At 51.9% G+C, this 27,199-nt stretch overlaps 1 protein-coding gene across 4 annotated transcripts in view; it reads left to right on the top strand.

Annotated features, from left to right (window-relative positions):
- MARCHF2 (membrane associated ring-CH-type finger 2) overlaps positions 1 to 27,199 on the top strand; it is a 47,036-nt gene that overhangs the window by 15,152 nt on the left and 4,685 nt on the right. For 2 of the 4 annotated variants that reach the window (XR_008447212.1, XM_054049830.1), the window contains exons 1-4: positions 14 to 1,169; positions 2,740 to 2,966; positions 8,335 to 8,530; positions 24,725 to 24,934. Coding sequence is in view for 3 of the 4 variants with exons in the window: in XM_054049830.1 (XP_053905805.1) it covers positions 933 to 1,169; positions 2,740 to 2,966; positions 8,335 to 8,530; positions 24,725 to 24,934 (870 nt within the window). In the remaining variant the exon portion in view is untranslated. Of the gene's footprint in view, positions 1 to 13; positions 1,170 to 2,739; positions 2,967 to 8,334; positions 8,531 to 24,724; positions 24,935 to 27,199 lie in introns of those variants that run through there. The other 2 variants (XM_054049831.1, XM_054049832.1) reach the window with 1 other exon arrangement.

The raw sequence follows: 27,199 nt of genomic DNA on the forward strand, positions 1-27,199 counted from the left end.
CCCAAGTCTGGGCGGTGCTGGGTCTGCTGAGCTCGGTTTTGATGGAGCGGTTCCCGTTGGTTCCGATGGGGACTGGGCTGCCCCCAGGCTCAAGCCTACCCCTGTGCAGATGTGGAGGGAGGATTGTGGATTGTTATCAAGAACAGCCTGAACGCAGAGTTTAGACCTTTTCCTACTAGAACTTTCACAATGTTCTGTAACTTGAGGGGAAGCTACCAAAGCCAGCGCCTGGTGAGGAGGCACCCATGCAGTGAGCTCCCTCCGGAACGCTTTCACTGCTGAGGGAGCCGCACTGAGAGTTGGAGCCCTTGGTTGGGTAAGAGTTGCTTCATTTCCACACCACGACAGAACACTTGCACTTACCCAAATCAGAGTTTTCAGGGCTTCAACGATCACATTCTTGTACTGGCTTTTTCTTTTCTTCCCCTGTAGCCTGGCCAAGCCTCTGACCAGGAACAAGCCCTGTTTTCTTTAGCTGTTTTAGTTTGGTTTAGGCTTAACTGAACCTGATGAAACTGCTGTTTCGTGGGAATGTTTGCCTCTCGTTAAGCACTGAGATCTCGAAACAAAAAAGCATTTCCTTGGACGGGATGGTGAAGGTTTGTTTGCCTGCCTCTATCTCCAGGAGACGGGGATTGAAGATTCCCCCTCACACCCCCTAAAACCCAATTCTTTTCATATTTCTTCATTGGTAAGGTTTGGGGTTATTTTTGCTTGGGCTCTCTCCTCCCCCTGCTCCCTTCCCAACCTTTTTATCCTTTTCATTGCTTTCATTTAAGCTTCTTTTATGGGTTTGTCTCTCTCTTGAAATCCAGCCACCAGGATGAGACCCATTCCAGCTCTGATCCTGGTGCACGGGGGTTGCTCTGCGTGCCTTACGTAAGGCAGTCCTGTTTACGGACACAAGAGTTTTGGTCTTTACCAGGAGAGCGATGTTGTTGGCTCGTGTTCAGCTTGTGACTAATTGTAACCCCAGCTCTTTATTTTTGCACAGACGCCTCTTAGAGACCAGGCTAACAGAGATGGGAGAAAATGGGCTTTTTCAGGATCTGCAAAGCAAGTCTGATTTGGGAATTGAGACAGCCCTGCCAGGGAGGAACACGGCTGCTGCTGGCAGCTGGGGCATCTTGAAGGCAGAGAGCTCTCCTGTCGGCGTGAGGCTCATCCTGGTTTGTCTTGTTGGGTTTTTTCTCTGCATCTCCTCCCCAGTTCTTGCATTTGCTGCTAGTTCCTTATGCTCTCTTTGCTGGGTAGATAGCAGAGATGCTGGGAACATGATGGTGCGCTGTGCTGTTTGCCCTTGGCTGTTGGAACAATCACCATCCGTCTGAACCATTGAAAGGGAAGGAGGGAAGGAAAACTGTATCCCGCTGCCCTCTCCATGGAGCTTTGGGAGGACTGGGCAAGGAGGAATGGTTTTAAACTGAGGGAGGGGAGATTTGTGCTGGATACAAGGGAAAAATGTTTTACAATGAGGATGGTGAAACACAGGTCCAGGTTGCCCAGGGAGGCAGTGGAGGCCCCGTGCCTCTAAACATTCAAGGCCAAGTAGGATGGGGCTCTGAGCAACCTGATCCAGTTAAAGATGTCTCTGCTGCTGCAGGGGAGTTGGACTGGATGGCCCAAAGCACTCCGTGATTCTATGACTTATGGTGCTTTTGGGTAGTTGATATGCACCCGTTCATGGTTGGGGTGTACCGCATGGGATAGAGATATGGAAGTGTGGGCTTTTCTGTAATGAAATAAAATGATGGAAAATCAAAGACGGGGTTGGGAGAGCATTGAGGGCTACGAAGATGATCAGAGGGCTGGAGCACCTTCCCTGCGAGGATAGGCTGAGAGAGTTGGGGTTGTTCAGCCTGGAGAAGAGAAGGCTCCAAGGAGATCTTATAGTGACCTTCCGCTACCTGAAGGGGCTACGGGAAAGCTGGAGAGGGACTGTTCATAAAGGCTCGTGGTGATAGGACAAGGGGGAATGGGTATAAACTGGAGAGGGACAGATTTAGACTGGACATTTGGAGGAATTTCTTTGCTATGAGAGTGGTGAGGCCCTGGCCCAGGCTGCCCAGGGAAGCTGTGTCTGCCCCATCCCTGGAGGTGTTCAAGGCCAGGTTGGATGGGCCTTGGAGCAACCTGATCCAGTGGGATGTCCCTGCCCATGGCAGGGGGGTTGGAACTAGATGTTCTTTAAGGTTCCTTCCAACCCGAACTATTCTATGTTTTGCGTTTGGTGGCTTTAAAGAGCTTGGAAGGCAGCTGAACATGGATGGGAGAGAAGGGCCTCCCTGAACTGACCACACAAAGTGATTCCAGTCCCATCTTCAGGTGAAGTTTTGCAACGTTTACAGAGAGTGTGAACAGAAGTCTTCAGTACAGCTCTAGCCAGGATGACACGGGCCCATGGGGCTCCTGGTTGCCTTCTCCCTCTCTGCATCAGCACGTTCAGCTTGAAAGGCTTTGTCAGGTTAAAGGGTGTGTACCAAGAATTCTCTCTGGGAAAGGAAAATTTGCAATTCTGACGCTAAATTATGTAAGTAGGACACTTGGAGCCTCAATTTTATGGTAAGGAATCCTCACAAAGCTGATGAAAGGGGACAGAAGACTCACAAAACCTGTGGTTGTTGGGGCCCTGGGGCACTGCCAGCTCTCACAGGACTGGGGTACAGTAGTGAGGGGGGACCCGTGGCCTGGCAGGGAGGTCCAAGGTGCCGGGCTCTCACCTCCATGCTGTTCCCGCAGGTCTCCGTGCCACCAGTGCCGGTCCCCGGGGCAGAGGGGTCCGGAGCTGCCATGACGACTGGCGACTGCTGCCACCTCCCCGGCTCCCTGTGCGACTGCCCGGGAAGCGCTGCCCTCTCCAAATCGGTGGAGGACTCTGACATTGGGCGCCCACAGTACGTCACGCAGGTCACCGCCAAGGATGGGCGGCTCCTCTCGACGGTGATCAAGGCGCTGGGCACGCAGAGGTAAGGCTGCCGCAGGGAAGGGGTGCAGATGGTTGCGGTTCTCTTCCACTTCTTGTGTGGCTTTAAGGGTAGAGGGAGGCAACAAAGGCTACTTTATGGAGGAGTTCGCCAAGGTGCTAGTATTGAGTGTGAATTCTTCTTAGCCAGATGCTTCCCAGGCCTGTGTTGTCTTCAGAGGAGGTTGTGTGGTTGGATGGGGGCTCGTACTCCTTGAAACTGTGTGCCACTGCTGGGTCCTCACTGAGCAGAAGTGACGGGGAAATGCCACGCTGGCAATGACAAGGTGCTGTTCATGGGGATGGCTGAAGGGCTGAAACTGGAGCACAGTCCTTCCAAGATGGTTGTGTCTATTTGAAGCCCCTGGGAGAAGAGGGTGTTGGCGTGGCAGGAACTACAGTGTCCAGGTACTGCTCGAGGGCACATGTGGCAGCTTCCCTTGCTCAGACTCTTCTGATGGGACTTTTTATCATGTAGTTTGAACAGAGGACGCTTGGCAGCGTTGTTCAGTCCAGCTAGAGAGACCGGTCATGTTTTGCATTCAAATCCTATCCCAACAGCTGGGGTTTTTTTAATGAACATGGCCGAACAGTGATGAGGTGAAAGCGGTGACTGCAAATGTGGGGGAGGAAAGCTGGATGAGAATGAAGGCAAACGGAATTGCTCTGTCTAGCAAACCTGGGGCGGGTTAAGAAAAATGCAAGGGAACTGAGCTTGTTCTCTTGTCAACAGATAGGCTGGGTGAGAAGTTTTGTGAGCCCTTAAAACTTGTAGAGGTGTAAAATCAGCTGAGAAAACTGTTTGGGATTACAGGTTAAAAAAATCCAACAGGATTCCTCATGTGAGTGTCTTCGTAGGATGCCATTTAGTTCATTCTTGCAGTGGGTTTCAGGCTCCTCATCACCAGAACTCAGCAAAGTGAAGCTGGGTGGAGCCTCAGGACTCGGGCAAGTTTGCGATGTGTGAATGCGTGAGCCTGGCAGAAACGCCCAAACCTCCATCAGAGCCGATTATTTGGAATACATGAGCTGAAAGAGACGTCAGAATCCAAACAGGAAGGCAGAAGGCGCCACGCTTGGAGAACATAAAGCGCCGCAGCCTGGAGCAGTGTGACTGTACGGAGAGGCTGAACCAGTGACACAGTCTCTGCAGCCTGCTGGGAACTGCTAGAGGGGTTGGTGACCAGCCCCCTCTTTCCGGATCGGAAGGAAGGAAAATGGAGCCTGATAAGAATTTTCCTCACACTGTCAGCAAATTTTTTCCCTCTGAGTTGTTTATTGGTAGCCAAGGTTATATTAATGCGCTGGAAACGTGAAACTTCTCAAACAGGAAGAGAACGGATGAAATATCTTACAGATGCTTTTCTTGGGAAATAAGAGATGCCAGAGAGCACTGGAGGCTTGGGGATTTTTGGTCAGTGCTGTGCGAGTGGGCTGTAATATCGTTCTGACCCAGCACTGTGCTTTGTGGCAGTGAAGACTACAGAATCATCGCATAATTCCAATTGGAAGGGAATCCTGGAGGTCAGCTGGCCCAGCCTTCTTTCGGAGCAAGGCCAACTTCAAAGTTGGATCAGCCTGCTCAGAGCCTTGTCCAGTGCCACTCCCAGTGTCTCTGAGGAAGGAGTTTCCACCACCTCTCCAGACTCCTGCTGCAGGGACTGTCCCAGCTGAAGAAAAAGCATGTGAAAATGAGGAGAGAACAAGTGTCACTGGGTCACCAGAGATGTTTGGCTAAGAGAAGGGGTCAGTGCAGTGGGGCTACATTGCTTCACAACCCTAAATATGAATAAAAAGTCCAATTGGGATGAAACTTATTAACCATGGAGTTGAAAGTGGTAAATCTCTCCTGTGGTAGACCAGGAGATGAGATTTCCTTTTTCTTCAGCGAGCTGACTTGGACTTTCTTGCTGGCTCTTCTGTTCGCGTCCCACCGTTTTCCCTCCATACACCCCCCGTGTGTGCACTGTGTTCCTGTGTCTCGCTTTCTGTCTTGTCTGGTTGTGCACATCACTGGAAACGGTGCTGCTGCTTTGGTGACTGCAGATTGCTCACTCTGGCTGTTGTGTTGCAATCTCACAAACTCCTTTTGCAGACAGGTTTTTTCTTTCAAGTCAGAATAGCAGTGGAGTCTGAGCCAGGACGTGGCATCCGTGTGGTTTTGGTACTGCAGCAGTTGTGGGGAAAGGCGGTGGCTGATACAGCTCACCTGGATTTCAGGGGGACAGGCAAAAGGGTCTTAGAAATAAGGATGTTGCTTTCTCATAGAATCATTTGGTTGGAAAAGATCTTTAAGATTGAGTCCACCATACCTGTTGACTACTAAACCAGATCCCTGAGCACCTCATCTGCTGATCTTTTAAGTCCCTTCAGGGATGGGAACTCAAATACTTCCCTGAGCAGCTGTTCCAGTGCCTGAAAACCCTTTTGGTAAAGAAATTTTTCTTGATGTCCAACCTAAACCTCCCCTGGTGCAGCTTCAGGCCGTTCCCTCTCGTCCTATCACTTGTTACTTGGGAGAAGGGACCAGCACCCTCCATTCCCCCCCCTCCAAGTCTGTGCCAGTATGGATACAAGAACAGTTGCTGTATGAAAGAAGTGGCTGTTTAGAAGCTAGGAAAGAAGTAAGATGCTGATGAGCAGCTCGTTTTCATCATCCAGGGAGGGCAGCCCTGCTCCAGGCCTCTGCTGCCCAGCATTGTATTCCTAAATGATCCCGATGAACAGTGAACACCGAGGAAGTTCAGTGTTGAGAGTCAGTTGAGGTTTCCCAGGGAGCCCAAGACATCATCATTATGGGGCTGGCAGGTGTGGGACAGGGCTTCTAGGAAACCTGTGCCTTCAGATGCCAGCTGGGATGCTCTTGGACCTAAGGTGACACCAGACACCTGAGGTTGGGGAACTTAATGTTAGTGGAAATGACTGCATGCTAAAGTAATGGGTGCAGCTCAGTCTGCAGTGATGCTGATGAAGAGCACCAGTCCAGGGTTTCCATACGTGCTTGTGGGTTTGGAGAAGTGGGCCCATGAGAACCTTCTGAGGTTGAACAAGGCCAAGTGTCAGGTCCTGATGATGTGATTGAGAGCAGCCACGCAGAGGACTTGGGGTGCTGGTCAATGAGAAGCTTGACATGAGCCGCAACGTGCGCTCACTGCCCAGAAACCAACCATGTTCTGGGCTGCATCCAAAGCAGCGTGGCCAGCAGGGAGGGAGGGGATTCTGCCCCTCTGTTCCACTCTTGTGAGACCGCATCTGGAATGCTGTGTCTAGTTCTGGAGTCCTCAAGGTAAGAAGGAGATGGAGCTGTTGGAATGGGTCCAGAGGAGGCTACAAAGATGATCAAAGGGCTGGAGCACCTTCCACACAAGGACAGGCTGAGAGAGTTGGGGTTGTTCAGCCTGGAGAAGAGAAGGCTCTGAGGAGATCTTAGAGCGACCTTCCAGTACCTGAAGGGGCTACAGGGAAGCTGGAGAGGGGCTGTTTATAAAAGCTTGTGGTGATAGGACAAGGGGGAATGGGTATAAACTGGAGAGGGGCAGATTTAGACTGGACATTAGGAGGAATTTCTTCCCCACGAGAGTGGTGGGACACTGGCCCAGGTTGCCCAGGGAAGCTGTGGCTGCCCCATCCCTGGAGGGGTTCAAGGCCAGGTTGGATGGGCCTTGGGCAGCCTGATCCGGTGTGATGTCCCTGCCCATGGCAGGGGGGGTGGAACTGGATGATCTTTAAGGTTCCTTCCAACCCAAACTATTCTATGATTATGATTCTATGAGGGAGACCCAGGGCAAGAGGCAGTTGGGGGCAGCACGGACCAAAAGGCAAAGAACATGCTAAGAGTTAGGAAAGCAATGAAGAACAGAATACAATCACTGCAAAAATCCCTGGTGTACCCGTAGCTTGAGAAGTGGAGCTCTGGTCCCTGCAGCTCTAAAGGGAAGTTTTGGGAATGTAAGAGGTTGAGGGAAAGGTGGTGCCGGTTGTGACAGAGGTGGATATGTCTCAATCAAATAGGCTGGGACTATTCTGCGTGTGAGAGAGGGGCTGAGCGCACTGCGATGCGGGTCTGTGAACCCCAATGTGGAGACATCTGCTGTGGTGTGGAAAACATTGTGTTTTACAGGACAGGAATGGGGGGATACTCGAAACAGGAAAATGAGAGGTTTCAAGTGAGAACTTGGTTCTTTGAGCCGCCGGAGAAAGTCGTTGCTACAGGAAGGCACCTGATGCTCTGAGTAGCTGCAAAAAAATGTCTTTAGTCTGTGATGAAATTTATTGCATGAATATCATCTGATCCACTGGAAGTAACGGCTGCGGAATGCTGGAGCAGCAGCACTAAGTCCACAGTAAGCAGCGCAGGTTAGAGGTGTGAGGGAATATCTTGGGCACAAAGGAGTGGTTCGAGTGCAATCAGCAGTGCAGGCCTCCTGTGGGGAAGGTTCCAAGTGTCTCCGAAAGCATTTGATACTTTCCTTGATAAGCATCTCTAGTTCTGTGAGGTTCTAAGAGAGCAGATCTTGACTTGATCAAAGAGATTTGATTCTGAGGTTGAAACTTCTAGCCAAGCATGGGTGAGAAGTGGTGGCTGTCGAAGCACCAAGGTATTTCTGTGGACATTTAAAGGCCTGAGTGCTGCAGAATGGTTCTCTGCGTGGCCGTGTGTGGACAGGATGCCGAGTGAATTACTGCACCATCAGGGGCAGAGGATGCGTATGCCAAGAACTGAGTCTGTGTGAATGCTTGCCATGGAATATGAAGCCGAGCTTCCAGGATCGATGTCGTTGTGACTTTAGATATCGCTGTTCCTTACTCAGCTACTGCTAGAGCAGAGCAGAGCAGAGATGAGGTGAGAGGGGGCAGGCGATCTGATAAATGCAATTATGATTGCCAACCTCTTGGAGTGGCTCGGGGTGGCTGGGGGCAGGCTGTGACTGGTGTGGATCATCCAACTGCACTTTGGGCCTCTGCATTTGCATCAGTTCTTCACGGCTGGCTTTGGGTCCAGCACCAGCCTCTCTGCCTGCTGTGAGCGGAGCTGGAGGCTGTGAGACACGTGCGCTATGGTCCCATCTGTGGTCGCTGAGCTGGCTAGGCTGATGTACCTGCTTATCTTGGGTATTGTGATGCTCATCAGCACGGCTTCCAGATTTTACTGACCTAAAATGTCCTGGTTGCCTCCACGCTTCCTGCGACTGGTTTCTTGCCACAGGAGGCTGCCTCGGAGAGTCGCGGCACACCCGGCACGCTCTGCCACGTGCTGCCTGCTGTGCATGCACCCTTCTGGGCTTGGTGGGGTCGGTCCCCATTCTCCTGTGTGGCTGTTATCGTTCTGCCTGCTCTGACTGTGATCTCATTCTGTTTGTCTGCCTCTTTAGTGATGGTCCCATCTGTCGAATCTGTCATGAAGGTGGAAATGGGGAGGGACTGCTTTCCCCGTGTGACTGCACAGGAACACTGGGCACCGTGCACAAGAGCTGCCTGGAAAAATGGTTGTCCTCCTCCAACACAAGTTACTGTGAGCTCTGCCACACAGAATTTGTTGTAGAGAGAAGACCGAGACCTTTGACAGAGGTACCGCTTTCTTCCTGCTTCACTTTTATTTCTTTAGCATTTGACAAAAAAATGACCAGTTTGCCCTGGTGTCCTTGTGGTTCTTGCTGTCTCCTCCTCCTCTTCCTCTCAGAACCTCCACAAGGAATGAGTTTAGGGGGGGGTCAAGGCTCTTGTCAGACCGAGTGACATGGTTGCAGAGGGCAGGAGCAGTGTTTGGGGCATCCCTTACTGGTGAACCCCCACCTGCTGCTGCTGACGGAGACTGTGGGGCTGCGGGGCTATGAGCAGCACTGCACTCACACACATATTTTAAGGCCTGAGCACTGAAACACGGAGGTCAGCACACGACCAGCTGAAACATGACACTCTCAGAAATGTGATTCTCTTTTTCCTGTTAGTTTTACTCTTATCTCACAGCGTTGCATTAGCCCAGATCTCTTGCGTGACTTCCTTGTCATATTCTGCTCTGAAAAGTGAGATGTGGCAGTTGCTGATACTGTTCATAAAAGACCTGTCCTCTCTTGACTAACATTGATGTGTGCTTCAAAGCCTTTGCGTTTTGCTCCTTCCTGAGCTGTGGTGCCCGGTCTCTGCCCTGTGTTGCCCCCAGTCAAAGGAGAAAGCAGAACACAGCTCAGCCAGTCCTTGTATCATCTTTACGTTGACCACAGGGGCAACGGATTCCTGATGGGTCCAGCAGCCTTCAGCACTGAAAGTCACAGTTCAGGCCGCGGTCAGTGGGTTGCATTGGTTCTACCACAAGCGTCCCTTCATTCGCTTGTTCAGGTGCTGTGCTGTGCTCACCTTTAGACTGACTTTGACCCCCAAAGTGCATAGCAGCTGCCTGCGATGAACCCCGCTACGTGTGGTGAGCAAGGACAGCTTGGACCAGGCGATCTTGAGACCTCATCTGGAATACTGTGTCCAGTTCTGGAAGCCTCAACATAAGAAGGAGCTGTTGGAACGGGTCCAGAGGAGGGCTACAAAGGTGATCGGAGGGCTGGAGCACCTTCCCTACAAGGACAGGCCAAGGGAGTTTGGCTTGTTCAGCCTGGAGAAGAGAAGGCTCAGAGGAGACCTTGTAGCGACCTTCCTGTACCTGAAGGGGCTACAGGAAAGCTGGAGAGGGGCTGTTCACAAAGGCTTGTGGTGATAGGATGGGGGGGAACGGGTATAAACTGGAGCGTGGCAGATTTAGACTGGACATTAGGAAGAATTTCTTCCCCGTAAGAGTGGGGAGGCCCTGGCCCAGGTTGCTCAGGGAAGCTGTGGCTGCCCCATCCCTGGAGGTGTTCCAGGCCAGGTTGGATGGGCCTTGGGCAGCCTGAGCCAGTGGGATGTCCCTGCCCATGGCATGGGGGTTGGAACTGGATGATCTCTAAGGCCCCTTCTGACCCAAACTATTCTCTGATTCTATGACCCCACCTCCTTCCAGCAGTTCCCAGCAATCCTTCCTGTGTTCTCGTCTCTTCCCGGTGCCATGGAGGGGGAAAGAGCCCCACAAGTGGGGAAGTGTTCCAGCTTTAGTTTTTGAAGTTGATTTCAGTTTTCATGGTTGTTTAATTTACAACTGACTGTTCATAGACTGGGCAGCGCTGCCGAGGAGACAGCTTTGGACCCCAGCGCTGCACTGAACCATATATTTAGCAAAGCCGTTTGTAACAGAACGATACGTCCGTGGTTAGTGCTGTCCTGAGTCTCATCGCTTTTCTCCCAGCTGCTAAACACATAAAACGACTCTTTGACCAAAATCTCTCAAATAGTTGTTGCTGAGGTTGAAAACTGCTTTAAAAAATTAGGGAAGGGCTGTACCTTGGCTCTGAGGACACTGCAGGCAAGCGCAGTAACAGGGAGCATATTAGGGCTTCTGAGGGCCAAAAGCTTGAGTGCAGGTTCAGATGGTTTAGCTTAAGAGCTTGTAAAGTATTTATGCCCAGGAACAAACATGTGGGAGTGTGTTTGGCCATAGCTCACAGATGTTGTAGCACCTCATAACAAGTACAGCATTAGCAAACTGCATACTTGAATAGAAGCTCAAAGACCAGTGAATATTGGGGGAGTTTATCCTATGTCTGTGTCTCTAGAAGGCAGGAGGGGCAAGAAAGCAAGCCAGGGTCCTGTCTGCACCGAGGTGGATGAGTGAGCATCCAGGGACAATCACATTCTAATTCCTGTTGAAATCAAGAAGCCCCTCTGAACTGGAGCCTGCAGGGCTGTGGCAACCAACGGGCAGTCTGCAAGCATTGTGAGGTGATGGGTGGGCAGCATTTGGTGAGCCTCAGCCACAAGAGAAATATTTGGTGAGGAATAGAGCCCTCGAGTCATCACCGATAGCTGTCAAAGACTTTGGGATGCGAATTATTTGCTACTTCTCATGTTTGAGGCCTGTCTGAGCACAGCGAAGGGGCTGATCTGCCCTGCTGTGGTGCCTTCTCTGTCTGCTGGGGAAACAGCTTGTCTAAAGTGCTGTCAGTGCCTTCTGAGTTTTGGGGCTGTCTGCGCACTTGCTGAAGAGTCACCAGTTTTCTGCTGGGAGAATCCTGCTGCAGAGCAGTCGAACATGCAGCTCACCACCACTGTAGAGCCCCAGAGCAATTCCAGTGCCTGCAGTTCCGCAGTAGCAAGTATTTTCCCTGATTTGAGAAGCAACCGGTAGCGTGGTTTAGTAAACCCCGTGCGAGCAGCCTGCTCACGCTCTTTCCCAGGGGCCAGCGATGTGTCCCCACCACGCGATGGAGTGCTGCGAGTCCAGGAGGAGCTGCACTGAGCTGAGGCACACGGATGTGCTGGTTTTCCGTCCAGCGCAGTTCAGCTGGTTGGCATGGCACGAGTGGAGGGACCTCCTGGAGCAAAACGGCTCACTGGGCTGGAAGTCTGCATTTGTTTGTTGTACTAGTTCTACCATGCTCTGTTCCCTGGCTGGAGTCTGAGTGTGGTTTCTTGTTTTTCTTGGGTGCTAGAATCATAGAATGGTTTGGGTTGGAAGGGACCTCAAAGCCCATCCAGTCCCACCCCCTGCCATGGACAGGGACACCTCCTACTGGATCCACTTGCTCTGAGTCCCATCCAACCTGACCTTGAACCCCTCCAGGGATGGGGCAGCACCACTGCTCTGGGCAACCTGTTCCAGGGCCTCCCCACCATCACAGCAAAACATTTCTTCGTGATATCTCAATCTCCCCTCTTATTGTTAAACTATTCTGAGCTTCTGCACCACTGAACTTGCCGCTCTTCAGACGTAACAGCGATGAGTGTGCTCCACCATCTGATGTTTGCTGGGGCATTTTTTTTGCTTAGAGGCCCAGTCATAAAACATGACGGCTTTCAGAAGCACCTGCTGTTAGCAGCAGCTCTGCCTTTGGCGCAAGAGCCCTTCTGAAAGAGCAGATCCCAGCCTTGCCAACTCACTGGCACTTCCCGTTAGAACCCTCAGTCTCCAGCCTGGTGCAATCTCCTTCCCGCACCAGATGGGCCAGCGCTCTCCACCAAATACTTTCGGGAAGTGGCATCCCCAAGTTGTTCATCCGTTTCTGAGAAGAGGAGCGGGGAAAGAGGCTGCTTAGTCATTTAAAAATGACACAGTTCCCTCAGCCGCCTTATCTGAGAAGCTCTCTGCTCCTGTTACGTTGCGGGGAGGGGTGGGGAGTGTTTTGAGACTTTGGGGGAAGTGATAAAAGTGCTGTGATAAAAATCTGCTGTTCAGTAAAACTGGGAAGTGCAGCTAGAAATTAGTGAGCAGAAGAGGAGAAAGGAGATGGAAGACAAGGACTGGGAATGATGCAGGAGTGTGCTTTACGGCAGTGGCGGTGATGAATGGTCTGTCCCACGTGTGAATGGCAGCCCAGGCATCTGAGCACACTCCTGCTCCCGAGTGGCCGCCGTGACACCCACAGGAGAACTGGGTGATGCTCTGCCTGCTGATGTTGGCCCTCACAGGGGAAAGCAGCAAGCTTAGGCTGTTTGCATGGCTCTCTCCTCTCTTTCCAGCCCTGGGAGACTTAGAGCTGCTTGAGGTGGCTGCAATAGTCACTAGTTGGCACGAGGGATCTCCATGGGTGTGGGCATCAGCCCTGGGAAAAGCTGGCTCGGACTGAGTGTGCGTGAAGGGCTTCAGGGAGAGAGGCCAGAACTGGCTGCAGACTGGAGGGAGCATTCTGGCGAGCGCTGTGGGGAAGCTGCATGGTCAGTTGAAATGGTTCTGGGGAAGCTGCAGAAAGTTCTTGTAAGTCAGGAAATGCTGCAGTCAACATTGCCTTAATTTACATTTTGGTCTTCTCGTATATCAGCATTCTCGTCTGGTCTTCATGTGGCCACAAACTGTGCTTTACAGGATTGGTGCATGGGTGAAAGGTGCCCCTGGCTCCCTGTTTATCATAGAATCATGGAATGGTTTCTGTTGGAAGGGACCTTAAAGCCCGTCCAGTACCGTGCCATGAGCATGGAAAACCTTCCACTGGATCAGGTTGCTCAAAGCCCCATCCAGCCCGGCCTCGGTCCTGTTGTCTAACTTACCCTCTTACCCTCTCATTCCCAATAAAGAGAGTGTCCCCTCTCTTCTATCCGAGCATCTTCACAGGAGCTTCATAAACCTTCCTGCCTTACCAGCAGCGTTGGCCGCAGGTTTAGCTGCAAAGAATTTTGAGCTGGAATAGGCAGGGAGCTATTTCATAGAATCATGGAATGGTTTGGATTGGAAGGGACCTCAAAGCCCATCCAGTTCCAACCCCCGCCATGGGCAGGGACACCTCCCACTGGATCAGGGGCTCCAAGCCCCATCCAACCTGGCCTTGAACCCCTCCAGGGATGGGGCAGCCACCACTGCTCTGGGCAACCCGTTCCAGGGCCTCCCCACCCTCACAGCAAAACATTTCTTCCTAAGATCTCATCTATCTAATAGGTAATGGATCTACTATCCATCTCTCCCACTGTGCTGTGTGGCCATGGGTTCCTGGATCCCTGCTCCAGAATTAATCCTTGCCCTCGGGCTTCTCTGGGTCCTCACTGCTGCGATCCCTGAGCTGCACAAACAGGAATTTCAGTTTGCAGCCTCTTTCAGGGAGGGAAGGCAGCAGCCTTGTTTAGCAAGGATTAAAGAGAATTTTTTAATAGAATTGGCTTTTTTTTTTTCTTTCTTGAAGCAGCTATTTGTTTATGTTGTGGTCTGGTAAAGTTAAAAATAGTAGCAGTGTTTGCTGCCAGCCTGCCTGATCTTGGGAGCGGGGAACTCGTCTGAGCGCAGCGCCTGCTCTGGCAGCCGGGCTGGCCCACGGCTGTGGGGAGATCTCCTGCCACTCAGCCTCGTTCGGTTAATTTTTAACCAAGCAGCTGGTGGAAAGCTGAAGAAACCACAAAAGGTTCAAGCTGTGAGGTTGATGGGCTGAGAGGTTTTGAGGAGGTCTGTTTTGAACCGCTTGCAGGTGAATATGGAGACTTGAGCTGTGGTCCCCGGTGCCTGGGGAGGGTCCGGATGCTGCCATGTGGTGCCTGTGCTGGGAAGAAACAGAGGAGCTGCTGCCCCGCGCTCAACCTCGGGCGCAAGAGGGTTGTAGAGCAGGGCTCTCGAGTGAGGAGCATGTGATGAATGAGGTGGCCAAGTCTTCAGAAGGATGGTTTCCCAGTACTTGACTTTCCTGCATCAATTTTAGCTTAACATTCATCTATGTGTTTACAGGGAAGTGATTTGAATCGATGAGCCTCTAGCCAGCGGGGCTGGCATAGTCACAAAGTGAAAACCATGTTTCTGTGGCCCCTGGAAGGCTTCAGCCTTGAGTATTTAGATCAGATGTTCAGTGCATACAGCTATCCTGGAACAGATAGTTTCTTCTTTGTTGCAATAACTTTAGGCTCAGAAGATGCACAGTTCTTGCCTAGGATTCATCTTCAGGAATCATTTGTGTCTTTGCTGTCCAGAGCATTGCAGACCGAGCAGCGCAGGCCTTTGGAAACAAAGTATTGTCAGTGCCGCCAGCATTTTCTCCAAGGCTGCACGTGGTCACACAGTTCTCTGGGCAGGGTTGGCTTTATTTGCCCTGCCTTTTTACACCTTAAATTTGCCTCAGCCAGGCATGTTCTTTAGAATCTAACAGTCTGTGGAGAGAAGGAGATAGATACCTCTCGTGATCCATTCATTGATGCAGGAAACTCCAAGCCTGTCAGTCTGACCTCAGTGCCGGGAAAAGTCATGGAACAGGTGATCTTGAGTGCTGTCATGAAGCACACGCAAGAGAACCGGGTGATCAGGCCCAGTCAACACGGGCTCATGAAAGGCAGGTCTTGCCAAACTGACCTGATGGCCTTCTGTGACAGAGTGACTCAACTACTGGATGAGGGAAAGGCTGTGGATGGAGCCTTCTTGGACTTCAGTAGAGCCTTTGACACAGTTTCTCACAGCACTCTGCTTCAGCCTCTGGACCGGACAGGCGCACACTCTCCTGGGTTGAAAACTGGTTGGATGTCCGGGCCCAGAGGGTGGTGGTCAATGGAGTTAACTCCAGCTGGAGGCCAGATACAAGTGGGGTTCCTCAGGGCTCAGTACTGGGTCCAGCTCTGTTCAGTGTCTTTATCCGTGACCTGGATGAGGGGATCGAATGCACCCTGAGTAAATTTGCAGATGACACTAAGCTGGGAGGAAGTGTGGATCTGCTGGAGGGTAGGGAGGCTCTGCAAAGGGATCTGAACAGGCTGGACCCATGGGCTGAGACCAATGGCGTGAGGTTTAACGAGGCCAAATGCCGGGTCCTGCACTTGGGGCACAACAACCCTGTGTAGTGCTACAGACTGGGGGAAGAGTGGCTGGAGAGCTGCACGGAAGAGAAGGACCTGGGGGTAATGGTTGACAACCGACTGAACATGGGCCAGCAGTGGCCCAGGTGGCCAAGAAGGCCAATGGCATCTCGGCTTGTATCAGAAATGGTGTGACCAGCAGGTCCAGGGAGGTGATTCTCCCTCTGTACTCAGCACTGGTGAGACCGCACCTTGAATACTGTGTTCAGTTCTGGACCCCTCACCACAAGAAGGATGTTGAGGCTCTGGAGCGTGTCCAGAGAAGAGCAACAAAGCTGGTGAGGGGCTGGAGAACAAGTCTTATGAGGAGTGGCTGAGAGAGCTGGGGTTGTTTAGCCTGGAGAAGAGGAGGCTGAGAGGAGACCTTATTGCTCTCTACAACTACCTGAAAGGAGGTTGTGGAGAGGAGGGAGCTGGGCTCGTCTCCCAAGTGACAGAGGACAGGACAAGGGGGAATGGCCTCAAGCTGCGCCAGGGGAGGGTCAGACTGGACATCAGGAAAAAATTTTTCACAGGAAGGGTCATTGGGCCCCGGCAGAGGCTGCCCAGAGAGGGTGTGGAGTCCCCATCCCTGGAGATATTTAAAAGATGGGGAGATGAGGTGCTCAGGGACGTGGTTTAGTGGCAGATAGGAATGGTTGGACTTGATGATCCAAGAGGTCTTTTCCAACCTAGTGATTCTATGATTCCATGATTCCTGCCTCCTTAGAAACCCAAGTCAGGCTGGGTCGGTGTGTCTGGAGGTGCCTGCCTTTCTGTGGCTCTGGGGGAGCTACAGTGAGTGCTGGTACAGGCAGCTCGCTGTACAAGTCTCAATATCCCCCCTCTTGGAGTTCTTCCACTTAAAGTCCTTTCTGGCTCCTGGTCAGCAGCCAGATCCATCACAAGACTGTTTTCTCTTGCAAAGTACTCTCCCCACCGAAGACACTTTGTCCTTTAGGATTTCAGGCAGAACTGTATGGATTGAGACTTTTGGGGCTGTATTGAGTGTGTCGTGTGTTTTTAGAAAGCATTATCGAGGGTGATGCTCTGGCTTTGTCTCTGCAGCCACAAGCGAGCGCTGCCTTCAGCACAGCTCCTGGGCTTCTCCCTGGTTGCAGCCGCCGGAGGGAGGTGGGAGCGTGGGTCAGTCCATGTTTCTTGTCCCTGAGCCCGTGCTTGCCCATTTGCCCTCTTTGCTTTCCCAGATTGCCAGCGAAAGCATTTCCTTTCCATCGCTGCCTTGTGTTGTTTGTTTTACTGTAGCACTGACTCTCCCATGTCTCTTTGCAATTCATTAACTGCTTGTGAAGAGGTTTAACTTGAACCTGTTGTTAATTTTGTCCCCTTTGAGTGTTAGAGAAGCACCACCTTGACCCCCAGAGACTCCTGTTTCAGCCATCTGCAGCTCAGCTTTGGTTTCCCATCTCCTCTGGCTGTGCTGCCTGCTCTGCCTGGCACAATCCTGGCCGTGCTGAGCAGTCAAGGTCTCTGCACAGAGATGCCCAGGCTGGCAGCTCACTCAAGCATCAGAGCAGCAGCTGCTTAATCCCAACAAAATGTCAGCCCAAGTTGAAAAGGAAGGATGTATTTTTGTCCACGCATCGTGTAAATCCCAGGGAGAGGAACCTAGGGGATCCTGGACAGAGCCCTGCGACCGGGCATGAATTCCTGGCACTGAGGCCAAGGCTCTGGCTTTGCTAAAGTTACCAGGATGTCAAAAGCCAACATATCCTGGTGGTAACCGCTTGAAGAGGTTACACGTGACTTATTCATAATACCTCTCTAAGCATTTAATACCTTCGCTAAAGTAAACCTCATTTGAGACAGCTGGCTAATTCAAAACAGTATTTCTCCGGTGATTCAGTTACCGCTGGAGTGGTTCAACCACTCCCGCTGCTCCCGGATTTCTGTCCTTGTAAGCAGCTCTCATGAGGGAGCCCAAGGAAATTCTGTTTCCATGCTTTCTGTGCTGGTGCTTCCCTGCAACGCATGTATTAACGTCCTTGATTTAGCAATGGCAGCTTTAGCAACGCCTGCGTGTCCCTGTGCCGCTGCAGAACCGCTCCTGCCAAGGCCGTGAGGCCATACGGCAGACTGACACCTTGTTGCTTCTGCTGGCTTTCTTTCTTATTATGCAATTTTGATGAAAAGACACTTGTTTTTCACTGATTGCAAACACTGTGGATTCACTTAAGCTGGGTATTTTGTATAGGTCAGTGGAGTTTTTTTTCTTTGTCTCCCAAGGAAAGTGCAGCTTCCAAACAAGCTGTCGCCTGCAAGAGAGCAGGTTTGAAATTCTCCGAGATGTTTGCTTGGTTCTTCGGGTCGTGCTGGAGCATGAGACACCTCCCATTGTTCTGCTCCATCCCACGAGTCTCCTGTACCTCTGGAGCTGTGGGAGGTACTGCCGGGATGTCTCCAGCAAGCAAAGAGTGGTTTGCAGGGAGCAATAGTGATGTTCTTATTACTCCTGCTTATGTTCTTAACAACATTTTGCCTCTGGGTGCAGCGCCTGGCGCAGCGATCGCTCCCCCCTCCAGTTCAGAGAAGTGAGATGTGACGTAAGTTCTCCCCACCCTTCCTCCAGCCTTATCTGCCTTGCAGACAGACTTTTCCTTTGCTTTCCTTGATGTCTTCTGTTGAAGTCAGCACCTTTCTCTGTCTTTCTCTGTCCTTGTTCCCTTACCCCCTTCCCAGCTGATCTCTCTCCTTTCTCAGTGCAAGCCGGTGTTAGACTCCTGCATCCAGTGAAAACCAAAGCACTCCTGGCTTCAGCTGAGTCTCTTTCCTCTCTCATCTTTTCCTCTCTCTCTTTGCTTGCTCTTGCTGTCTGGAGATGCTCTTCTTAGATCCCACCCTAGATCCTCTTGGTCTTTCCCTGTGCAGTCCCTGGCACTGCTCTGCCAACTTGGAATGGCCTCTTTGGGGACAAAACTGGAACTCCTTCATCCCTGCACTGTTGGCACTTCCTTATCTGTCCCTCTTCCCTGCTTCGTCCATCCCTGTCTGTGCCCTGAGGGTCTGGAGGACCAGCGGGTTTTCTCTGGGGTGCAGCTATTGGTGGTGCCATGACCTCATATTTATGTACATCCTGGTGTGGCATTTCCCGTAGTGACACCAACCAGAAGCCCTTGCTGTAGTGAGGGAAAGTGTCCTGGTGACCTGAGCACTCTGCAGAGTGATGGCATGGCCCTGCTCTCGGAGGCAACAAAGACTTGGGTTGGTTCCTCCTCTGTCCAAATCCTAGCGCTCCTGCAGCTCTTGCTCGCCGTGGGTCAGCCCCGTGCCCTGTGTTTCCCCGTGTCTGGAGCTGAGTGCTTCAGGGAGGCTTTCACGCCAGGGCAAGGAGAGATTGAGCTTGTTGAGGTTTGTGGAGCATCGATTGCAGGTGGTTGTGCAGTGGGGAAAGGAGGGTGAGGAGGAGCAACGTTGTGCAGCATTTGACTGCTCTGCTTGCAAGGCTGGGGCATTTCTGAGTCTCGACTTCCTGAGCTCTGGGTACTCCCACTGCTCTTGTGAGACCCCACCTAGACTCCTGTGTCCACTTCTGGAATCCTCAATATAAGAAGGATACGGAACTGTTGGAATGGGTCCAGAGGAGAGCACAGAGATAATCTGAAGGCTGGAGCCCCTCTGCTATGAGGACAGGCTGAAAGAGTTGAGGTTATTCAGCCTGGAGAGGATAAGGCTCGAGGAAGACCTTAGAGCAGCTTCCAGTACTGAAAGGGGCTCCAGGAAAGCTGGGGAGGGGCTTTTTCCAAGGGCCTGGAGTGATAGGATGAGGGGGAATGGCTTCAAATTGGGAGAGGGAAGATTTAGATGAGACATTAGGAAGAAATTCTTCACAATGAGGGTGGGGAGGCCCTGGCCCAGGTTGCCCAGAGCAGTGGTGGCTGCCCCATCCCTGGAGGTGTTCAAGGCCAGGTTGGATGGGTCTCGGAGCAACCAGATCCAGTGGGAGGTGTTCCTGCCCATGACAGGGGGTGGAACTGGATGGGCTTTGAGCCACTTCTAACCCAAACCATTCTATGATTCTATTCTGTCGGAAAAGATCTCTCCCCACCTTGGTAAAGGAACCAAGACTACCCTGTTGGGGCTGCCCATGGAGCTCTGTGCCTGCACAGGGATTTTGGTGGATGCCCAGAGGAGGGATGTGACATTACCCCTTCTGGAGCTGCTTTTTTGTTTCAGCGTGTTTCTCCAACACGGCTAATGTGTTGCCTTGAATCAAGGTCATGTTTTTCTTTCTGGCTTACATAGCTAGGCACCAAGTCAGCACTAAGAGGAAAATCAAATTGCGATTGAGCAGCCACAGGCTGATAATTTGGTGGACAGAAGGGAGATGGGATGTTCTGTAACGCAGCTGGCTTCGCACAGCAAACACTCCTGCTGTTGCTGTGGCTTGGGTCATATACTTCTTGCAATGCAAGGTGAGCAAGCTATAAAAATCAATGAAGGCTTATTCTAAAACACCCATTTGTAACCCCTCAGAAAGCCTGCGAGGTGCTGAGTGCTGCTGGGCCAGTCCCTCACCAGTCCATCCCCTGATCCCAAGTGGCAGAATGCAGCCTGGCTCGAGGCACGTGGGCCAGCAGGTGCTGGGACAGACTGTTGGGGAGGCTCTGCTACACCTTGAGCTCTGTTCTCGTCTTCCAGAGGAGCCAATGATGTCCTGGTGCCTTTTCCTGCACGCCTTCATGGAATTGTAGAATGGTTTTAGTTGGAAGCAACCTTAAAGATCATCTAATTCCAACCCCCTGCCATGGGCAGGGACACCTCCCACTGGATCAGGGGCTCCAAGCCCCATCCAACCTGGCCTTGAACCCCTCCAGGGATGGGGCAGCCACCACTGCTCTGGGCAACCTGGGCCAGGGCCTCCCGGCCCTCAGTGTGAACAATTTCCTCCTTATGTCTAGTCTAAATCTGCCCCTCTTCAATTTATAGCCATTCCCCCAGTCCTGTCACTACATGGCTTTCTAAGAAGTCCCTCCTCCTGCCTTCCGTCCCCTGGGCCTCGCCCTGACCTCATGGTACCGCAACACCCGAGGATCAGATACTCATCATCTCACAGCCCTGCTGTGGGTCCAAGAAATGAACTCCCTTCTGCAAACCTGGGAAAGCCTTAGGACTGTGCTGCAGGATGAAGAAATACACTTGAAACCCGGAATAACTTCCAGCAGTGCGGTCTGAGACCCGTCTCACTGCCGAGGTGGGCCGCAAGCAGCCAGCTCTGCCTCTTTCCCCCCTTTAGTCTCACGTGTGACTGCAGTGTGGAAGCAATTGGGTTTAGTCTTGGCTTGGAAAAAGACCAAGTTGTGCTTTTGTTGCTTTCCTATGTTTACTTGATAGTTTTTCCTACAAAAATTGTTTAATCTGACCACTTTTTTGATCATTCACAAGGTTTATTTTAAGCTCTGTATGCACTAATGTGCTGCTGTGCCAGGAACCCTGTGCCCTTAGGGTGGCTTATTGTGTTCTTTTTTCACTGTGTCAGTGATTTATTGGCAACATAAATCGACTACTTCAAAAGGCAATTAATTGGATCCCTGCCTTTACATGTTTAGCTCCCATGTGAGGGAGGAAGAAGGTGTTTCAAAGGTCACAAGGAATATAATAGAATAAGATGCAGAAAATCATAGAATCATAGAATGGTTTGAGTTGGAGCGACCTTAAAGATCATCTAATTCCAACCTCCTGCCATGGGCAGGGACACCTCCCACTGGATCAGGGGCTCCAAGCTGCATCCAACCTGGCCTGGAACCCCTCCAGGGATGGGGCAGCCACCACTGCTCTGGGCAGCCTGGGCCAGGGCCTCCCCACCCTCAGTGTGGAGGATTTCTTCCTGATGTCCAATCTAAATCTTCCCCCTTCCAATTTAAAGCCATTCCCCCTCATCCTATCACTCCATGCCTTTCTAAAAAGTCCCTCCCCAGCTTTCTTGTAACCCCTTCAGTTACTGGAAGCTGCTCTAAGGTCTTCCCAGAGCCTTCTCTTCTTCAGCCTGAACAACCCCAACTCTCTCAACCTGTCATAAGTAAAGTAAAATACTTATCTGCCTTCAGTCCCTGAGATTCTTAGTGTATGAGCGTGACTGTAGGCACAGCTTTACTGCGTAGATGAGTTCTTTACCCCCTCGCTTCCTCTCAGGGTTGCTCAAGACTGCGTGTGTGGTCCTTATCTTCCTCACGCAGCTCATCAGCACTAATCTCCTCTGCAGAGCCACATGAGGGGTGAATTGCAGGTCTGCCTCCCTTCTTCCAGCTTCTCACGTCCAGACCACAGTTGTGGCTGCTCTGAAATTTCCTCCTGCTGTCTGGCCATCCCATCGTGCTCAGAATGGCTTTAAAAATGCTTCAAACTTGTCCTCGGTTATTGCAGGATAACCTCGTTACCCATCCCCACATCTGTCTGTGCTTTTCAGCTCCCAGTTGCTCTCTAGCTTCATCTAGAATCATAGAATCATCATGTTGGAAAAGACCTCTTAGATCATTGAGTCCAACCATTCCTATCTGCCACCAAACCATGTCCCAGCACCTCATCTGCCCCTCTTTTAAACACCTTCAGGGATGGTGACTCAACCCCCTCCCTGAGCAGCCATTCCAGTTTCTGAAAACGCTTTCAGTGAAGGAATTTTTCTTGATGTCCAGTCTGAACCTCCCTGGCGCAGCCTGAGGCCATTCCCCTTGTCCTTGTTCTTGCTCTGTTTGGGTCTCTCAGAGCCTTCAGGTCACTTCACTAAAATACCTTGCTTATCAGTCATCCCAGCTGGAATTCCTGGCCAGGCTCTTGGCGTGGCCATGGCGTCCTCTCCTCTGCTCTTGGCCGGCTTGGTGTCCTGTTGCAGGTGCCTGCAGAGCAGACAGCCACGTTCTGACCACCTCAACCACATTCCTGTCCTCTGCCTGGCTGTACCATCTCCTCCTCTTTTTCCCATTTCAACAAACGCTGCCTGCGCTTCCCATCCTGCCCTCACCTCTATCTGCACCCCTCACCTCAACCTCTGCAGTCAAATCCGCTCTAACCTGATCCTCTCTGGTCCAGCACTTTCTACTCATCTTTCTGGCCGTGTCCTCATGTTACCCGTGCTCTGGTTTGACCGCTGTGGTCTCATTAATTTCTTGCATACCTGCCTCCACTCCTTCTTTATCTCTGTTTAAACTGTCGTTTCCCCTGTAGAGAAGGAGTTTTGTGTGTGTAGATCTCAGACAGGTCCTTTTTCATGCTCAGAAGTGGGCACCACACTCCAAGAATGGCAGTGGACGCTCCCGCCTGGCCTTGGCTGCCCTGGGGATGTTCCTTTTCCTGCTTTGACTGGGCCTTTTCCATAATTTTCTCCATTTTTTTTTCTTTGGAGAAAAAAAATAATCCTAAATGAGATCAGTCGTCTTCGTGCAGGAAACAGAGAAGGATCCAGCAGCCCAGGATACAGAACTTCCAGTAAAAGATTACTGTAACAACTCTGGGCAATGGTAGGAACCAGAGCTGCTTGCTCTTCTCAAAAAGGAAAGAAAAGGCTGAAAATAGCATCATCCCAGGAAAACGAGAACAATTGCAGTTCTCAAGTATCTAAAGTCATAGAATCATGGAATGGGTTGGGCTAAAGGGACCTCAAAGCCCATCCAGTTCCACCCCTGCCATGGGCAGGGACACCTCCCACTGGATCAGGGGCTCCAAGCCCCATCCAACCTGGCCTGGAACCCCTCCAGGGATGGGGCAGCCACCACTGCTCTGGGCAACCTGGGCCAGGGCCTCCCCACCCTCAGCGTAGAAGAATTTCTTCCTAATGTTTAATCTAAATCTTCCCCCTTACAATTTAAAGCCATTCCCCCTCATCCTGTCACTTCATGTCCCTCCCCAGCTTTCCTGTAACCCCTTTCCATACTGGAAGCTGCTTTAATGGCTACCCGGAGCCTTCTCCTCTCCAGCCTGAACAAGCCAAACTCTCTCAGCCTGTCCTCGTAGCAGAGGTGCTCCAGCCCTTGGATCATCTCTACGGCCTCCTCTGTACTTGTTCCAACAGTTCCATCTCCTTCTTATGTTGGGAGTTCCAGAACTGGACACAAGACTCCAGGTGGGGTCTCACAAGAGCAGAGCAGAGGGGCAGAATCCCTCCCCTCGCCCTGCCGGCCACGCTGCTTTGGGTGCAGCCCAGGATATGGTCGGCCTTCTGGGCTGTGAATGAGCCCACGCTGGATGCGAGTTGGGACTCCTAAAAGCAGTGTCTGGTCAGAGGTCTCCTGCTGAGGAAACTCTGCAGCCCAGGCTCTTGGTAACAGAGCACAGTAACCTCCGCTGTGTCAGATCACGTAGTCCCCAGAAGGCAAGAAAACCTGAAAATCTGAAGGAATCCAGCAGAATCACCTCAGTTCCGGTCCTGGCAGGTCTCTTCTGCCGGTGGTGTGGTGGCCAGCGGATGGCCACCAGCAACAGAAAGCTCTTTGGGATTTTGCAGTCGTGAAGGTGGAGTTTTCATCAACTGTGGATGTGTTGTTATTGTGTCCCCTCCTTCCATGGTCACTTGTGACCCACCAAGACCAGGTGGTTCTGTAAAGGAAAAAGGGTTTGTGTTCCCTTCCTCTGCGGGTCCCAGCCTGGCGCCGAGGCCCCGTGCGTCCTGTCCTGCTTTCTGTGCTCAGGGGCAAAGCTTGCTGCTAGTTACTTTTTGCCTTTCAATTTGCTTTTCCCCCCTCTTGGTTGCTGAAGCGATGCGCTTTTTTCCTTGCTGCCATCGTCTCAGTGAAAGCGCTGGATGTGTGGGTGTTTGTGTTCCCTCTGACAGCCCTGGGTGGGCGCTGGGCTCCCGGTGAGCAGCGCTGCCGCTGCTTGCTTGAGCCCCGACACCAACACCATGCCCTTGAGAGCACCCTATTAGCAAAGCTGTCTCACGCAGTCTCTCAGGTGGACCTGAGCATCTCAGATTTGATTTAAATCAGGAATGGAACTCTAAAATGCCACAGTTCTCCAAAAGGAACCAGAGGGCAGGATGTGGGACAGCTGCCCTTACAGCTTGACCTTGCCGTAGACCTCAAAGCCCCGGTTTCTCATAGCCCCTACACCAGTGGCAGTGCTGGATATGTTTGTGTTGAAGCTCAATCCAAGACCTGTCAGATCTTTACTAAGCCAGGCTTTACTGAACCGCCTCCCTCTGTCTGTAGCTGCTGCCTCCTCGTCGCTGCTCCAGCGAAGAGCCCAGGTGGCTCCTGTGTTTACTACTGCCTTCCCACGCACGTACTCTTCAGTTGTCTCTTCCTTTTCCTCATTAAAAATACACTTGATGCTCTCTAGCTCTGGATTTGTGAAGGATTATGCGAGTGAAGTGTTTGCCCCAGGTACGTACAGACTGCAGAGAGCACAGGAGAGCTTCCCAGCACAGCTGTCCTGTTCTCCTAGCACACCGTGTGCCCCGCGTGCTGCTGACTGATGCCCTCTCTGCCTTCCCTCCTGCAGTGGCTGAAGGATCCTGGTCCCCGCAATGAGAAGAGGACCCTTTTCTGCGACATGGTGTGTTTCCTGTTCATTACTCCCCTGGCAGCGATTTCCGGTTGGCTGTGCCTGCGTGGAGCCCAGGATCACTTGCAGTTCAACAGCCGGCTGGAGGCCATCGGACTCATTGCACTAACTATAGCACTTTTCACAATCTACGTCCTTTGGACGCTGGTAAGTGCTGCCCAGGGCCGTGTTTCTGTTCAAAACAGGGCTGGAAGTACCGGCTCACACCACCTCAGTGGAGCCAGCTGCTTCTGACTCCCCTTGTGAGAAACCTTGGGCTCATTCTCTCACCGTCCCGTTCATTATCTTCAGCTGGGAGCTGCTAAAGTTGTTGCTGAGAATGAGAAACGACTTCCTGATCATCTGCTTTGCCATATCAACACGGGAGCCGTGATCTCCAGGGTGTTGTGTAGCCGGTGCCAAACACAAAAACCTTGTGCAGTGCTACAGGTTGGGGAAAGATTGCTTGAAAGCTGCCTGGCAGAGAAAGACCTGGGGGTGTTGGTCAACAGTAGCTGAACATGAGCCAGCAGTGTGTCCAGGTGGCCTTCTTGGCCACCTTGGCCAACAGCATCTTGGCTTGGATCAGAAATGGTGTGGCCAGCAGGTCCAGGGAGGTGATTCTCCCTCTGGACTCGGCACTGATGAGGCCACACCTCGAGTACTGTGTTCAGTTCTGGGCCTCTCACCACAAGAAGGATGTTGAGGCTCTGGAGTGTGTCCAGAGAAGAGCAACGAAGCTGGTGAGGGGCTGGAGAACAAGTCTTACGAGGAGCGGCTGAGAGAGCTGGGGTTGTTCAGCCTGGAGAAGAGGAGGCTGAGAGGAGACCTCATTGCTCTCTACAACTACCTGGAAGGAGGTTGTGGAGAGGAGGGAGCTGGGCTCTTCTCCCAAGTGACAGAGGACAGGACAAGGGGGAATGGCCTCACGCTGCACCAGGGGAGGTTCAGGCTGGACATTAGGAAAGAAATTTTCACAGAGTGGATCAAGGGGCCCTGTCAGAGGCTGCCCAGGGAGGGGGTCGAGTCACCATCCCTGGAGGTATTTAAAAGGTGAGTAGATGAGTTGCTTGGGGACATGATTTAGTAGTAGGTACAGTTGGATTTGATGATCTCTAATGTCTTTTCCAACCTAATGATTATATGATTCTCTGATTCTCTTCAAAGCCCTGCATGTGTGTGTGCCCTCTGGGTGCCCTTTTCCAGCTGCTGCTTGGGAAACACAATTTGGGGAAGGGAAGAAGTGCAGTTCCTGGAGGAGAAATAGTGCGACCACAAAAAGTTGGCATTGAACACATCACAGCCTCTTTCCCTGCCATCTCATGATCTGATCTCTTCAAGTAACAGCTTTTCCTGGGATTAAGACATTCCTCACAACTCAGGTGCCAGGGAAGGGTGAGCTGGTGCAGCAGCTTTCGCTCTGGGGAGCCAGCTCCGAGAGTGCCCCATCGGTGCTGCTGTCAAAGGGTGCAGAAGTTGCAGCACACGGGAGCTGTCAGGAACATCTCGGCTGCTGCACGTGTGGCTCTGACATGTGGCTGCAGGAGGTTCATTTCTGTAGAAGGCCCGTCTAAAACTGGAAACCTTCAGAGGAAGTGCTTCCATCTCCTTTGTCCCAAGACTGATCTGGAGGAAACGTAAAAATGTGCAGGTTTTATGTGAAATAATGAGTCCTGATGTGGCCGGTAGGGCGAGGGAGGTGATTCTGCCCCCTGTTCCTCTCTTGTGAGACCTCATCTGGAGTCCTGTGTCCAGTTCTGGAATCCTCAATTTAAGAAGGAGATGGAGCTCTTGGAACAGGTCCAGAGGAGGCTACAAAGATGATCTGAGGGCTGGAGCACCTTCCCTACGAGGACAGGCTGAGAGAGTTTGGGTTGTTTAGCCTGGAGAAGAGAAGGCTCAGAGGAGACCTTAGAGTGACCTTCCAGTACCTGAAGGGGCTACAGGAAAGCTGGAGAGGGGCTGTTTGCAAAGGCTTGTGGGGATAGGACGAGGGGGAACGGGTATAAACTGGAGAGGGGCAGATTTAGACTGGACATTAGGAAGAATTTCTTCCCCATGAGAGTGGTGAGACAGCGGCCCAGGTTGCCCAGGGAAGCTGTGGCTGCCCCATCCCTGGAGGTGTTCCAGGCCAGGTTGGATGGGCCTTGGGCAGCCTGAGCCAGTGGGATGTCCCTGCCCATGGCAGGGGGGTTGGAACTGGATGATCTCTAAGGTCCCTTCTGACCCAAACTATTCTCTGATTCTGTGGTTCTGCTGTGCTTCGCAATTCCTTCAACAGCAAAGGATGTGAAGTGAAGCCCCTTTACTCCTATTTGCGGGGCTGCACGACGCAGGGCTGCTGCGTGGGTGGGTGGGGATGGCTGTCACCAGCATCACGATTGCAAGAGGCCATGGCCAAGGCTGCAGCTCCTTCCTGTGGGGCAGGAGCTT

This window comes from Cuculus canorus, chromosome 27 (assembly GCF_017976375.1).
Source record: "Cuculus canorus isolate bCucCan1 chromosome 27, bCucCan1.pri, whole genome shotgun sequence".
Taxonomy (NCBI): Eukaryota; Metazoa; Chordata; class Aves; order Cuculiformes; family Cuculidae; genus Cuculus; species Cuculus canorus.